Source organism: Microtus pennsylvanicus, chromosome 5 (genome assembly GCF_037038515.1).
Source record: "Microtus pennsylvanicus isolate mMicPen1 chromosome 5, mMicPen1.hap1, whole genome shotgun sequence".
Classification (NCBI taxonomy): domain Eukaryota; kingdom Metazoa; phylum Chordata; class Mammalia; order Rodentia; family Cricetidae; genus Microtus; species Microtus pennsylvanicus.
The window spans coordinates 71,818,067-71,834,575 of record NC_134583.1 but is presented as its reverse complement, the minus strand read 5'-3'; the positions used below and the strand labels follow the sequence as shown (position 1 = coordinate 71,834,575).

Below are 16,509 nucleotides of genomic sequence, written 5' to 3'. Positions count from 1 at the left end.
ACATCTCCCAACCAAAAAAAGCCCAGGACCAGATGGTTTTAGCAGAGTTATACAAGATTTTCAATGAAGAACTAATACCAATACTTCTCAAATTGTTATACTCATTAGAAACAGAAGAAACATTTCCAAACTCTCTTTATGAGGCTACAATTACCCTGATACCCAAACCACACAAAGACATTACTAAGAGAATTATAGACCAATCTCACTCATGAATATTGATGCAGAAGTACTCTATAAAATACTGGCAAACTGAATCCAAGAATACATCAGAAAAATCATTCACTCTGACCAAGTAGGTAGACTTCATCCCAGAGGTGCAGGAATGATTCAACATACGAACATCTGTCAATGTAATTCACTACATAAACTAAAAAGAGAAACCCATGTGATCATCTCATTAGATGCTGAAAAAGCCTTCAACAAAATACAACATCCATTCATGATAAAGGTCGTGGGGAGAGTAGGGATACAGGGAACATACCTAAGCATAATGAAGGTAATATACAGCAAGCTAGCATCAAACTAATTGGAGAGAAACTCAAAGTGATCCCACTGAAATCAGGAACAAGACAAGGTTGTCCACTCTCTCCATATCTATTCAATATTGTACTTGAAGTTCTAGCTGGAGATATAAAACAACAAAAGGAGATCAAGGGGATACAAATGGAAGTTGAATGTTATTGCTCAAAGGCGCCAACTAGAAACCTGGAACAAAATCATCAGGATTGTCATTTATCTACTCTCCCCTTCCCGTGGTTGTAAGGGCTGTTGGACAATTGTGGCTCAGGCAGAGCTTCTAGCAAGGCCAAACGGTTGAACTGAAGGCATCGTTTCTTTTCTTAAGTTCACTTTGCTGAGTACAATGTAAGCAAGTTGCATATGTAGCCAGACAGTACTCCCCAAACTCATTAGTCAGGACAGGAGTATACTTCAGTTAGGTTTCCAACATCACATGATTATTGAGACAGTGTAAATTGAAAATGTGTATTTATAAGTGTAATGACAACTACCGAAGTCTTAGTCTGGAAAGAACCTCAGGAGACTAAAATGTAAAGGTTGATTGTGAGATTAAAGGAAGCATGGCTTAATGTAGAAATTTAAACACTAAGTAGAAAAATGCCACAAATTTGACTTGTTCAAGTTTTTTTTTCTGCACAAACTTGAGTTAGTTTAAGGATATTAAATATTCAGGATATTTTCTTGCTGGGCTAGCTAGCTTTCCTTCAGAAGTAAAGTATTCATCATTACTCCCAAGACCTTTTTAAACTGTGTTCAAAATCAGGGTCATCTTCCCTGACAGTTTTCATTGCCCATTAGTTGTGCATGAATGCTTCAGAAAAGCCTTGAATAGTAAATCCTGGGGTGGATTAGTTTCCATGGGGACATCAGTCTTGTTTGATCTTGGCATTCATTGAGTTCTCAGTCTGATGTCACCATGGAATATATTTTTCTGTAAGAAGGACTGGGGAAGCAAGATACCAGTTGTACAGCTTTAACCAAAGTTTACCGTGCAGTCCAAGGTGTGCTGTAGAGCTCAGTAAATACTGTCGAGATAGTCAGGCTTCAGGATCCTGTTACTTTTTGTAAGCCCTTTGGAAGATGCCTTATTTTGTAAAATCTTTTTATTGGGAAAGTTAGGATTTAATACACAAGAATCAGATTAAGGCAAAGCATTTAGTATTAACAATTTAATTTTTAAAACCTATAAATTCTGTGGTAAAAATGCTTAATTTTTTCTCTCACTTCTGAACACTTACTAAAACCATTTATGGTAAGTCCTTCATCATTTACTAAGCTTTGTACAGTTCAGTTAATTTATGTCTATTGATGTGTTTGATTTTAAGTTGTGGATAAGTAAACCTTTTTTGCTTTTTTTGGGGGGGGCATTTAAATTCCTAAGAAATTTATTTGTTTGCTCATCCGTTGGTTTTGCAAATTGCTAAGGTGTCTTAGCTCTTTGTATTACACAGCACACCTGAGTCTGTTGTGACTGTAGCATGGTGTACCGCAGGAGCTGTGTCCACTCAGAAATACTGACCTGATATGCAAGTCGAGACTTTTGTTCCTTCCCAACTTGTCCCTAAATTGGCTTAGTGACCTTGGGCAAATCTCTTAGCACCTTGTTTTCCTTAGCCTTGTAAGAGTGTCCAGAGGAACATCTCTCAAGACTGAGCAGGTTAAGCAGTGTTTTAGCAGATCTTATTGCTTGTTTTCAGGCTTGGGCATTATAAACATACATGTAAAGTCCACTCCCTTCTACAGCCTGCTATTCTCCATGATCAGCTCCACGTTCTGTCTTCTTCACTATTCTTTTATGATCTGGCACAAGTTGCTACTTTACTTTAAACCTACTCAGCTTTTTTCCTACAAAACAAATGTTATTCCATCTTGCATATTCAGATGTATATATCTTATTTTTAAATATTGCTTTTTTATCTTATATTGATAAATAACCTTTTTGGGTGAAGTAATTTCTCTTTCATAAAGAGAAATGGGCAGTCAGAAATCTTGAGAACTATTTGTTACATACAGGCAGTGTGGCCAGTGGGAGAGTACATAAATACAAATGCCATCACTTCCTTGGACATCCTTTACATTTGTTGAAACGGCAATGATGAGCATGCTGGTGTGACCCAATGATGCAAGAATTTTGTAGAGAGTATCAGTAAAAAGGAAAGGAATGTTACATGCTTGCTTGCTTATTTATTTATTTATTTTACTTGGAGACTATGGGTATCTAATGAGGGATCATTATATTTCTTTATCTATATTTAAAATTATTAAAGGGTTTTAGATTTGTTTAAGCTGAAACAAAGTATAACACACAAAATGTCAGTTATTAAACACCAGTAATCATTAGAGAATTGTCTATCAAAACCACAAAGTATCACTTGGTACCCAGTGGGTTAACTTTGAACAAAAATGGAGAAATAGTATTACTCTGGCTGTGGAGAAATTGCAGCTTTTGTGTGTATTGGAAGGAATATAAAATGTAGTTGTTACAGGGGAGGAACGTTCCTTTAAAAACTATATTAAGCTCGGTGGGTGGTGTACATTTTTGGTCTCAGCACTCTGGGGGCAAGGGCAGCTATATCTCTTTGAGTTGGAGGCCAGCCTGGTTTTCAGAACAGTCAGGGCCACATAGTGAGAGGTTATTTTTAAAAATAAACAACAAACCCAAACAAAAAAAAATAGAGAATTGCCTATGACGCAACAGTTATACAGAAAAGAAGGGAACGTGAGCAGTGTAGCATGATTGTAGCAGCGTGTTCATGGCAGGCAAAAGGGAGATCAGCCCAGGTATTTGTTGATACATGGTGACCAGTAAAGTGTTACAATGACCTGCAGAATACTGTTCACCCTTCAAGAAGAGAGAAATTATTCACATTCGATTGAACTTGAAAACACACAAATCACAAGAGGACAAACACTGTAATGTTCTCCTTCATGAGGCACACATCGTAGCTCACCAGGACATCACTTTACTTAGTTTTCTACTCAATGCATTGAAAGTGGTACACTTATGTATATTTTACCACAGCTAAAACAATAGTTCAAAACATTTAAACATGCTAGAATGTTCAGTGTAGTTGAATACAAAGTTATGCTTACAAATTGTAAGCATTCTGCATGATTAATGTTAATATATGAGTGTGTGTGCACATGTGTGTGTGAATTTATGAAGCTCAGAGGACAACCTCTCAAGTGTTGTTCCATACGAGCCATCCACCTTACTTTTTGAGACAGTCTCTCATGTGGCCTAGAATGTACAGGTTAGGCTAGCTTGGCTAGCCAGTGAGCCCCAGGGCCTATCTCTATCCCCCAAAGCCTGGGACTATAAGCCTGGGCCACCATGCCTGACTTTTCTCTGTGGGCTCTGGGCATGTAACTCAGGTCCTATGCTTGCATAGCAAGCACTTTTTGTAGCTGCAATTGCTGCCACCCATTGCTAACTACTTTGATGTAAACGAAGGTGTAGTTTTAGAAGTTCAGTTAAATTGTTCTCACTGGGGGGCTGGAGAGATGGCTCAGCGGTTAAGAGCTTTGCCTGCTCTTCCAAAGGTCCTGAGTTCAATTCCCAGCAACCACATGTGCTCACAACCATCTGTAATGAGCTTTGGTGCCCTCTTCTGGCCTGCAGGGATAACATGCAGGCAGAACACTGAATACATAATAAATCTTTTAAAAAAAATTGTTCTCACTGGAAATATAGCCGTATATTATTTAAAATCTAGTGTTATTGCTTACAAATTTGAGAAGATACTGCTTTTTCCTTAAACTAAGAATTTCGTGCTAGTAGATTTATCTAAAGAGTCACCTTAGTTCTATATATCTGGATTCTTAAAATTTGTTTCTAAGCTGTTAGTTTCTATTAGGAGCTTTTTTTTCCTGTGAATTTGAAGACTTTGATTTATGTACTTGCTTATCTCAGTAAATCAGTTCCACAGAGCTCATACTTGAGTGTAATTTAATATCACCTGTAAATGGAAACTATTTCACATAGAAATAGAAAAAAGAGCTTTTTTGATTATGGACAGACATGTAGAAAACTTTTAGTTCTATAACTAGCCATATGTCAAACACAGGGGTTTCAGGTCACAAAGAACTGTTTTATTAATTGATTGAATTTACAAGTACACAAATAAAACACATACAAAACCAGATTCTCCATTTTCAGTTCATCAACCATCCAACATGACATCAGGTCCAGCTCTTAGTACAGCAGTGGGGATACAGTCCTGGTCCTGGAAATGGAAACAGACGCAGGAAAGAAAGACGTGAGGCAAAGAATGGGCAGTGTTAGCACTGCACGGGAACCACTTTGGGATGTAAGAACAAGCGCTTCTCATGTATCCTCCATCCAGTGAGGTCACTCGAGCTTCTCGGGAGATGACCTCTAGGCTCCTAACTGATCTTACCTGGACAGCGTAAATACAGGTCTGATTTAATCAACTTGTTATTTGATACAAAACCAGTCAACATTAAAACTGCTTCAAAGAGCATTTGCAGATATAATTTAATAAAATATAAGATTGAGATTAGATTCCTACATAGATTAAAGCAACTACTAATTATCAGATAGGTGGTAGACTAACATTTGGAATTATTTGTTCCCTTTTTAAAAATTATTTTTTTACTTTTTAATTAATTTTTTTAAAAAAGAAAACAGACTATCCTATTTTCATTTTACATACCAATCCCAATTCCCACTCTCTCCCCTCCTCCCATTCCCTACACCTATCTCCCCACCCCACCCACCATCCACTGCTTAGAGAGGGTAAGGCACATTGCTTTGGGGGAGGTCCAAGGCCCTCCTTACTACATTGAGGCTGAGCAAGGTATCCATTCGTGGGAGGAGTGAGAATATAGCAAAGAGGTCAAAACCATGATGGGGACACCCACTGAAACAGTTTACCTGAGCTAATGGGAGCTTACCAACTCCAGCTGGACAGGGAAGGAAACAGCATAGGTCCATACTAGTCCCTTTGAATGTGGGTGACAGGTGTATTCATTCCTTTCTAAGAACGCTACAGGTTAACGTCTGTTCCTACAGAGTTGTAAAATAAGGTACAAGAAAACTAACAAGATTTTTGTGTCCTAGAGGAAGCATTTGGGAGAGGTGGTTTGGGTGTTTGTAAGGGAGGGAGCACAGGCTCTGTTCTCTGCAGTCTTTATCCTTACCCTCTTCTGAAAATCCTCTCAAATGACTTCCTCTCTGCTAGTTACTCTCAGCCTAGCTGAGTTTGGGGCATCACTGAGGCACAGGAATCAGGTGGGTGAGGAGACAGGTGTACTTTGTTAGAATAAATAAGCACCCATTTGGGGAACAGTTTGGCTGGAAGTGAGAATTGGCCTATTAATATTCTTGTCATCTCTACATGGTGCTTTGGAAATGGATACTCACAGCATAGCTCATTAATCACCACTGGTAGGCCATCTTTCCCCTGAATTCAAGGTGAATTTTCTTTTGTATAGCAGAGAGGAGCTTTATTATTTTTTCCTTTTATCAGCTAAATCCTTGAAATGGAGGAATTTATGAAAATTTTCTGATTAATTCCTTTACACATCCTAAACTGCAAACTGCAGACTAAGAACGAAATATTAAGTATTGCTAATCCCATCACTGACTGATTTATGAGGACCTAACTATGTAATTCTGTAAACACTGGCTTTGGGAATGTACCATTCATAGTGAAGAAAAACTGACCTAAGCTTGCTCACTGGTCTCCTTTTATTTGTATCTTATCTCTGTTCCTCACAACTTGGATGGAAAGCACTAGTATCAATCCTGTTATTTTTAATTTTGTTCCTTATAGTTTATAGGCGCCTCTTACTTTAATGATGCAGGATGTTTTCATAGTGCGGGGATGCCATTAGCCTTCCTGGCTCTCACTCTCGTGAGCGTGCAGTCTGTTTCCCAGAGGCTCCATGATGGCAGGAGATTAGATGCAGGCTGACATGAGAATCAGGTGATCTTCTAATTAGATTTGTAAAAAAATCCACAACACTGCAACTTTCCATTTGTATTGATTTTTGATTTGGAAAGTGCAGTGCTTTTTGTTTGTTTTTAATCACAGAATGAATGAAATTTATTTAATTTATTGTTATTTTTAAATGATTTATTAGATCTGCTTTTTAAATTTCACTGATTTCTAATTGGTAAGTATCTGTATGTATTCCATTAGACATGAACTCTTGGGTGTTCTCTCTCCTTTTCTAAGTATAAAGGAGTTCGAGGCCATGAAGTTTCAGACCTGTCAATTTACATGATGTCTTTCTTTGGCTTTAAGGCAAATAGCCCTTTACTTTCTTTTTTCCCCCAAATAGTGTACTTTTCTGCGTAATACACTGTGCTTGTGACAGTTGAGCATTGTTGACAGAAGACCTTAACTAATAAGGTTTAAGGCATGTAATAGCCACACATAAATTAAGTGGAATTCTCAAGTCAGTAAGCACTGGTGACTTGGGGATGCTTCTCAAGCAAGAGTTCCTGAGCTTCTAGGGGAAAAATAAAAGGGCTATTCTAAGACTTAGCTCTTTCTGACCTAGTTGAAATGATAGCAGAAGAGGAGAGTAATGTCTAACCTTTTGTTATTGTGACATGATTGTGTCACCTATAGAGTTTACAGTAGAGAACCATGCAATTCAATTACCAATAAATAAAAATAAAACCAAAAGAATAATGTTCTGGGCCTGCTTTATGCACATCTATGTTCTCTTCACATCAGGGCAGAATACCTATGTAAATTTGATATTTTTCTGCACGGGAGATTTCCCTCTGTTCTTTTAGTTTTTTCAATGATATATAGTAGTATGGGTGCATGGATTTTTATACTTGAGATTATAGATCACTGTTATTTTTTTGCTTAACGTGGTCTAATAATGAATTAGGTATTTCAGTTAGCTCCATGCCTCTTTGAGTGTGGACTGGTTCAGTACTACCTCTCTCACACTGAGATCTAGTAAGCTCATATTTCCTGCCCAGTCCTAATGTCAACCACATCTCCCAGCACTGCTTCCTTTGATTGCAGGAAATATACCAAGATCTTGCCAGCAAGGTGTCTTTGGGTGTTTCTCTTGGGTGTTTCTTTCAGGCCCTCTCAGCTGACAGAAAAAGAAATGTGTGTGTCTAGTAACTCACGAGTATGTACATACTTCTAGTGTGCACATTTCTGTGTGGAACCATCTGTGTTTGCAGCACACCAAGAATCAGTTCTCACATTTTCAACTGTAATCCATCATCACTTGGATCATGCTAGTCACAGCAGTGAGAACCCTACCATATGCTCTCTGCTTGCTTGTTACACATACCGCAGTGTCAGAATTGTTGACCTGGCCCCTGTGGGAAGCCGCTTTATCAGAGTACAGTGCTTATGTGCACTCTCTTTTTTTTTTTTTTTTTTGGTTTTTTTCGAGACAGGGTTTCTCTGTGGTTTTGGAGCCTGTCCTGAAACTAGCTCTTGTAGACCAGGCTGGTCTCGAACTCACAGAGATCTGCCTGCCTCTGCCTCCCGAGTGCTGGGATTAAAGGCGTGCGCCACCACGGCCCGGCGACCCCTTTCATTTACCCTTTGCTTATTTCACCTTTTTTCTCTGTCCAACTCTGTTTGTAAGAATGTTCCATACATTTGTGCTACAGTCATATTTTATTGTTAAAAGTCTGTATATTGTCATAAGACCTAAAGGATTTGCAAAATTTTCATAATTAAGATTTACTTTTTTTGTTTAAAGTGCTGAGTTTTAGCTGGGCAGTGGATGCTCACACCTTTAATCCCAGCACTTGGGAGGCAGAGGCAGGTGGATCTCTGAGTTTGAGGCTAGGCTGGTCTACAGAGCGAGTTCTAGGACAGCCAGGGCTACCCAGAGAAACCCTGTTTTGGAAAACCAAAATAAATAATAAAGTGCTGAGTTTTGATTAAAAGGCATATAGTATGGTGTCTTTGCTGTTATATAATGTCATAGAGAACAGTCTCAACTCTTAAAGGGCTGGTGTTTCATCTATTAATCCCTTGCCTAGACCTCTCAACCTCCTGATAACATGGAGTAAACTCTGCATACTGTTGCCTTTTACTTAATGTATTTGTAACTATATAGGACACAGAATTTCAGACTGGCATTTTACACTTAGCAATATGCATTTAAAGTGCTCTCTGTCTCTGTTTCTTTGTGTATGTGTGTGTGAGAAAGAATTTTTTTATTAATTAATGATAATACCTTATATATAGGGATGAACCACAGTTTATCCATCTATGTATTGAAAAATGTCTGGGTTGTTCTGGTTTTGGTCAGTTAGGAATACATGATATAAACAATATGTGAGGTTTTGTCTTTAGGTAAGTTTCCAAACCAAATGAATAAGTGCAGAGTATGATTGCATTTTTTTAATGCTCAGAGTATGTTTAGTTTTGTGAGAAGTTCCTAAAGTGCCTATAACTGTTTTACCTTCCCACCATCAGAGCAGGACTTCCTGTTTCCTTGCATGTCTCCTGGCATATGATGTCCAGCTTGTGGGGATCAATATTCCGATACATAGGACTGCTTCGTGTTGTGTGTGCCGATCTATAGTGATAGCATTGTTGCTTATGGTTAGGTGCTGTCTTTCTGCTTCTTCAGTAAAGCTCATATTTAGATCTTTGGTCCATTTTTAATTTGGTTGTTTAGTGTCTTATGGTTGAATCTTAAAACTTTACATGTTTCATTAAGTATGTCCTATATATAGTATATATGTTCTGTGGCTTGACTTTGTTTTCTTTTTTTTTTTTTTTTTTAGTTTTTCGAGACAGGGTTTCTCTGTAGCTTTGGAGCCTGTCCTGGAACTAGCTCTTGTAGACCAGGCTGGCCTCAAACTCACAGAGATCCGCTTGCCTCTGCCTCCCCAGTGCTGGGATTAAAGGCGTGCGCCACCACCACCTGGCAAATATTTATTTATTATGTAAATATTCTGTCTGCGCGTATGCCTGCAGGCCAGAAGAGGGCACCAGACCTCATTACAGATGGCTGTGAGCCACCATGTGGTTGCTGGGAATTGAACTCAGGACCTTTGAAAGAGCAGGCAGTGCTCTTAATTGCTGAGCCATCTCTCCAGCCCCTGACTTTGTTTTCTTAACAACATTTCTTGTAAAGCAGAAGTTTTAAATTAATTTAATAAGGTACAAACAAGTTTTTTCTTTCATGGATTTTGTTTTTGGTGATGTATCTGAAAACTCATTAACCAAGCCATGATCACCCAGATTTTCTCTTCCAAATGCCAAGTTCTCTAGTATTGATTTTGACATTTGGGTCTGTGATCCATTTTGAGCTCAGTATTATGAAAGGTGTCAGGTTTGTCTTGAGTTTTGGTTTACATGTGGTTGTCCAACTGTTGAGCACTTACCTTTTCCTATTGAATTGCCGTTTTTCTTTGTCAAAGGTTATTGTGTTTGTGTGGATTTGTTTCATCTGATTTGTCCATTTATTGTTCTGTCAAGACAACCACATTGTCCTCATTTCTTAGTAGGGTTAGGTGTCCTGAGCCTTTTGTCTCTCATGTCCAACTTCAGAATGAATTTGTCGATACTCATAAGACAGCTTCTTGCAGTTCTGATTAGGATTCTACTGTCTGTGCAGCAACTTGAAAAGAACTGGCATTGTAACCATTCTAGTCAAGAAAAATGTGGGTCTTCTTTGATTCCCTTCATAGATATGCTTTCCTATGTATCGATTGTATACATGTAAGCTTTAAACTTACCTTTTTTTCATTGTGTTTTAAATTTTTTATTCTAGTCATTATTATAAAGGAGAATCATTTCATATCTTAACCTTTTATTCTAGGCTTACTATAGTTACAGTTTTTCTTGGTTCTTTTGGATTTCTACTGTCGTGTCATCCATAAAGAAGACGCTGAGTTTTGTGTTCTTTTCTCTGAACTAATTTCTCCTCCATCTCTTTTCTCCTCCTCTCCTTTCCTCCCCTTCTTCCTCTCCTTTCTCCACTCCCTCTCCCTCAGGACTTGCGCATGCTAGGCAAGCACCCTATCACTGATCTACTCCTGTAGCTCCCTTTGTTCCGTTCCTCTGTCTTACTATATTAGCTGGGATTTCAAATCTGATACTAAGTAGAGTTGGCTGTGTTCATAATCCTGAGTGGGGAAGGAGAGGGAACCATCCAGTTTATTAATGTTAACTGTGCTTCTAACAATGGTTTTTGTATATGTTACTAATCTGCTCAAGAAGTCTCTCTCTTCCCTGTCACTTGGTAGAAGTGTTGGCCAGCTGTTGGAATGCGTCCTATATTTCCTGAACTGATTAATATATTACAATGGTTTTTTTTTGTTATGGATGAGGTGGATCATGTTATTTGCCTTCCTCTCTTGATTTTTCCCCTTCTTTCACTCTTTTCCTCTCCTTCACTTTCTCTTCATTTTTCCTTTCTTTTCATCTCTCTTTCATTTCCATCCTTCTCTTTTAAAAAAATTGAGTTTTTCATGCTAAAGCACTCATTATCTGGAAGGTGGTCACAATGAAGCAAAGTTTTAAAACGTAATAACATGAATAAAATAAGATTATTTAGATTAAGAGATTTTTAATATAAAGAAAATGACTCCGTTAATGTTTCTGTGCCTGCTTTTTCATAGGCAGAGTACCCTGCTAATGGACCGGAGTGTGGTTATGGCTCCTTTCACCAGCAGTACTGGCTTGATGGGAAGATTATTGCTGTTGGTGTGATCGACATCCTCCCATACTGTGTGTCTTCTGTGTATCTGTACTATGATCCTGACTACTCATTTCTGTCTTTGGGTGTCTATTCAGCATTAAGGTGAGACTGTAAGACTGCTTTGTACAGTTGTAATGAGTTCATGGAGGTTCAAGTAATTACTCATCTTGTGTATATTTCATTATGTAACAGTAGGAATCTGTTTTATAGTATAATAATTTGCTGCTGCAGTAGTTCCCTTAGCTGTATATTAATATTTAAAAGTAACAGTTTTAGGAGGCTAGAGAGATGGCTCAGCAGTTAAAAGTACTTCCTGTCTTTTCAGAAGATAGGAATTCAGTTGACAGCACCCACATCTAGCTGCTGACAGCTCCAGGGAATTCTGCTGGTCCTCTTCTGGCTTCTATAGGAATTTGCATGTAACATGTGTATATACACATACATACATACACACACACACACACACGGTGGGGGGGCAGATAGTTGGGGGATAGAATAAAATAAACCCTTCTCTGTAGCGATATTTTAACAAATAAAACTTGCTTGAAGATCAGAGTATAAAGCTAGCCACACTAGTCAGCCATGCAGGCCAGGCTGTGGTGGCACACACCTTTAATCCCAGCAGCCACTAGTTAGCCATAGAGGTTGGTCAGTGGTGGCGGGCACCTTTATTCCCAGCACTAGAGAGGAATCTAAGGTGGGATGAGACAGGAACTCACTTTCTTTCAGTCTGAAAATTTTGTAGAGGTGTGAGCTCTCTAGTAGTTGTCTGTTTTGCTTCTCTGATCTTTCAGAGAAGATTTCTGTCTCTGAGTTTTTATTAGTCGTGCTACATCTCTCAAAAAAATAACAGCTTTAGAAATGATACCATAGTTTGATGTTCATTTTTTAGCTTTTAATGTTTCTGTATACTCTAGAGCGAATATGAGAAATCATTGTGGGCTTCTCTGAGAGGGCTTAGGATGTAAAATGCTTTCTGGGTAAGCCCAATGTATGAAAGTTTATCTCCAGGACTCATATGAAGGTGTAGGATAGAAATAACTCTAAAAAGACCATAGTATGTCCATTACCTCCACTTCCACCATACACAAAATATTTTTCAAAAGGAAACCACATGTTTGGAGAAGTTTATTGTTTGATGTATATATTTTCTAAGCTCCCCTGTCATTTATGCTCTATAAATGTAACATCTATATTGTTATCACTAGCATATATGTTCTCTCAGTGTTAAAGATGCAGCTAATGTGGTGTGAATGAATTAAAGGCATGTGCATCTGCTCAAAGAAAAAAAGACTTACACCACTTACATAGTTTTATGAACATATGGATTTGTATATATCCACAAACTAAGGAGGCATGGTATCATTAGGCAATCTTGTGGGACCACTTACATATTTGGTCTGCTACTGATTTGCAAAAGTGTCAAGAAACATGTGGTTATGTAGGCATGCAAATCAGCAATGGGGAGACCTGACTGTCTGCTGGTGACTGTGAAATGACTCCTCAGAAAATGATTTCCCGTTTGTGGCCATAGCTGCATATACATGTCACATAGCACAAATATCTTTAATGGTGAGAAGGTTTGGTTGGGAGTGTCTTCTCTGGAATATTTGTTTCTGTTCTATTTCCTACTTATATGTGTATACAGTACAATAAAAGAAAGAGGTTTGGAAACTGTTTTGCTCTTGTTTTTCAAGTAGCATAAGTTTCTTTTCCCTCTGTGCTTTTCTCATTGTGTTCCCTAGTATTTGTGTCTTTACTCACATTCTTACACCATTATGAAGTATATTGCCAGGTTATCATAGTTTACCTTGTATATTTAGTATTTTCCTGAATTACCAAAGTAGAAAGAAGCATTGATACTTTTCTTTAAATTATCAATTTGAGTTTTACAAATTGGGCTGATTTTTTTTTTTGCCTATGTCTCAGTGCCCATCTTGACATTTCCTGCCTGACTTTTCTCCTGACATTAATGTGTCAAAAACGAGTTTACAATTATACAGTATTTTTAACTGATCTCTGACAATCCTTTTTTTTTGTGTATTGAATTGTACTTTATATAAACTAATTTAAAGACTAGAATATCGTAGATAGAGGTAGTGAGAGGTGGTCAAATTCAGGCTGCATTTTGAAGATAGAGTCCAGGAGCTTGTTGGAGCATTGGACATGGGTGTAGAGGAGTAGTTGAGACTGGCTCACGGACTTGAGTACGTGGTGGTGCGGTGATTCCAAATATGCAGGTCCAAAGTAAGAGGTGCCATCTAGACTAGCTGCGGTGCAGTCAAGAGTTATTGCGTATGGGTGGATGTTGAGGCTTTTGCATTTACTTGATTCTTTCCTCAGTTTGAATCTTTTTTTAAAGATTTATTTATTTATTTATTTATTCATTCATTCATTCATTCATTCATTCATTCATTCATTCATTCATATCTTATGTATACAACATTCTGCCTCCATGTATGCCCGCATGCCAGAAGAGGGCACCAGATCTCATTACAGATGGTGGTGAGCCACCATGTGGTTGCTGGGAATTGAACTCAGGACCTCTGGAAGAGCAGCCAGTGCTCTTAACCACCGAGCCATCTCTCCAGCCCCTCAGTTTGAATCTTGAAAATAGATTAGTCCTAGTAATAGTAACATTTAGTCTGTTATAGAAACATTTTAAATAAGTTTTAGATAACTTTACAAAGATTTTAAATTTGTGCTGGAGAAATGAATAGAGTAGTTCTTTAAACCTGGACTTCCTCTACTGGACAAGGTGGCCTATGCCTGTCATCTCAGCACTCAGGAGGCTGAGATAGGAGTCTGAGTTCAGCATGGGCTATACAGCAAGTTCTGGGGTAGGCTATACTGCATAAAGCAAGCCTCTCTAACAGAATAAACAGAACCTCTTGAATTTTATATATCCATTGCTGCTACTAAAAAAAAAAATAGAACAAGGAAACTCAAAAGACAAAACCACCATTCTTCTTGCTTTAGAAATTAAAATTTATTGAAACTCTCATATACAGCCTGCTCATTTAGCTGGACAAGTAGGGGAAATTTTGTACCAAGATTTATCTTAATACAAATTAGAACTACTTTACACATAAGCATTTCAGTGAAGATTGAACTTCTTTGTTTCAGCAGCCCTCATCCCTGCTAACAAGGCATGGAGCGAGAATGTGGTAATGTCCCTCTCATTTAGGGAAACGGTGTAGAAACTATGCTTCTAGCTATACAATAAATTGTGAATCAAATACATTCGAAAGAGTTCTGTGTAAATGCATATATAATTTTTCCTGACATGTATCAGCTATTAAGTTTTTTTAAAAAAATTGTTGTGCTGTTAAAACAGCCTAAATTCCTTGGACATTCTAGAACATGCTGAATAATATTATACATATCTTTATTTTCATCTTCTGTTGGTTGTAGATCGGCTCTTTTGCCCAGTAAAGTATAAAATCTGAATTTAGATGTATTTATTCAAAATAATTTTGAGATTTTGGCGCTGTTTGTTTAGTAATTATAATCTTGTGTTTTAAAAATCATTTGTCTTCAAGATCTCCTGAGTAAACTGGGAAAATGGGGACCATGGAAGAGGGTAGAAGGGGAGGGGAAAGAAAGCAGGGGAGCGGGGAGAAATATATAGTTCAATAAAAACAATTTAAAAAAAAAAACATTTGTCTTGCTGGGTGTGGTAGTGCACACCTTTGGTACCAGCACTTAGGAGGCAGAAGGAGGCCAATCTCTGAGTTCAAAGCCAGCCTGGACTATCGAGCAAGTCCCAAGACAGGGCTACACAGAGAAACCCTGTCTCAAACAAACACACAAAATCATTTTTCTTTTAAGAGTTGGGTATTTTGATATTTTCCATTAGATTTTATTGCATAGATTTTTTTAAAAATTGAAACCAGAATTAACTGTACGGTTCCCCCCCTTTTTTTTTTGCAGAGAAATTGCTTTTACTAAACAACTGCATGAGAGAGCATCACAACTCAGCTATTACTACATGGGCTTCTACATTCATTCCTGTCCCAAGATGAGATACAAGGTAATGTCAGTTTCATGCCTGTGTCTGTTTTCATTATAGAAGATAAACTTTCACTAAGATTTGCATCTCGGGGCAGAGGATTTGAGGTGTGTAGCGGTGGGGATGGGTTATTAAGGAGGCCTTTTGCGCATTCATAAGGAGTTCTTTCTGAAGTGAGAATCCCAGCCTCCCTGTGCTCACAGAGATCTCTTACTAACGTTAGTATTAAGTATATTTTGTTACAATTTCCTTTTTAAAGAAGTTGTCAGAGTCTCTTTAGTGAAGGCCGTTGATTTTTCCCAAGTGCTTTATGGAACTGCAGAGGACCAGACTTCCCTGCCACTGTGACCACCACTTCTGTCTGTTTCACTGTATGGTGCTTAGCTCTGAGGTGCGTGGAGATAGAGACAGATCTCCCTCTTAAGATATGTAATGCGAGTGATGCTGGGGGAATCTTAGCATAAAACTGGGTCATAAAGTGGTTGATAGATGGCCTACAAGGATGTGGGGTTTTCTTCCAGAGTGGAGGAGAAAGGAAGGGCTCAAATAAAGGGTAGATGTGATGGAGACACACAGAGTTCAGGGAGAAATGCTGGTAAGTTAGGGGTCAGAGTGCCAAACCCCTGAGGCGTTCATAGGAGAAAGAACAGACACTCCTGTAGAAGGAGCTGCGGACCGCTTCCCGCTGCCCGGCTCCCGGCCACTGGCTAGCTTTACCCAAAATAATTACACAGAAACTGTATTCATTTAAACACTGCTTGTCCCATTAGCTCTAGCCTCTTACTGGCTAACTCTCACATCTTGGTTAACCCATTTTTATTAATCTGTGTACTACTTACCAGGAAGATTCTAACCTGCGTCCATCTTGGAGAGGAGAGCTATGGCGTCTGCCTCACTGCCTTCTTCCTCCCAGCATTCTGTTCTGTCTTCCCTGCCTACCTATGTTCTGACATATCAGGCCAAGCAGTTTTCTTTATTAACTAGCCAATGAAAGCAACAGATAGATAGAAGACCCACCTATATCACACTCCTGTCCTGGTTATAAGCAAGATTTATTTATTTATTTTAAAAACAATGTGAAACAGCTTAAAAACATGCAAAAACAAAAAGTGTCCCCCTGGACTCCCTGTGTGTCCTCTGCTCTGCAGTTGTTCACCTGTCTTCTCTTCCCTGTCCCCTGGACTCCCTGTGTGTCCTCCGCTCTGCAGTTGTTCACCTGTCTTCTCTTCCCTGTCCCCTGGACTCCCTGTGTGTCCTCTGCTCTGCAGTTGTTCACCTGTTTCTCTTACCGTGCTTTCACT

At 38.5% G+C, this 16,509-nt stretch overlaps 1 protein-coding gene across 6 annotated transcripts in view; it reads left to right on the top strand.

Annotated features, from left to right (window-relative positions):
- Ate1 (arginyltransferase 1) overlaps positions 1 to 16,509 on the top strand; it is a 117,775-nt gene that overhangs the window by 48,771 nt on the left and 52,495 nt on the right. For all 6 annotated transcript variants that reach the window (XM_075972481.1, XM_075972480.1, XM_075972478.1 and 3 more), the window contains 2 exons: positions 11,117 to 11,298; positions 15,130 to 15,229. In XM_075972481.1, the coding sequence (XP_075828596.1) occupies positions 11,117 to 11,298; positions 15,130 to 15,229 (282 nt within the window). The remainder of the gene's footprint in view (positions 1 to 11,116; positions 11,299 to 15,129; positions 15,230 to 16,509) is intronic.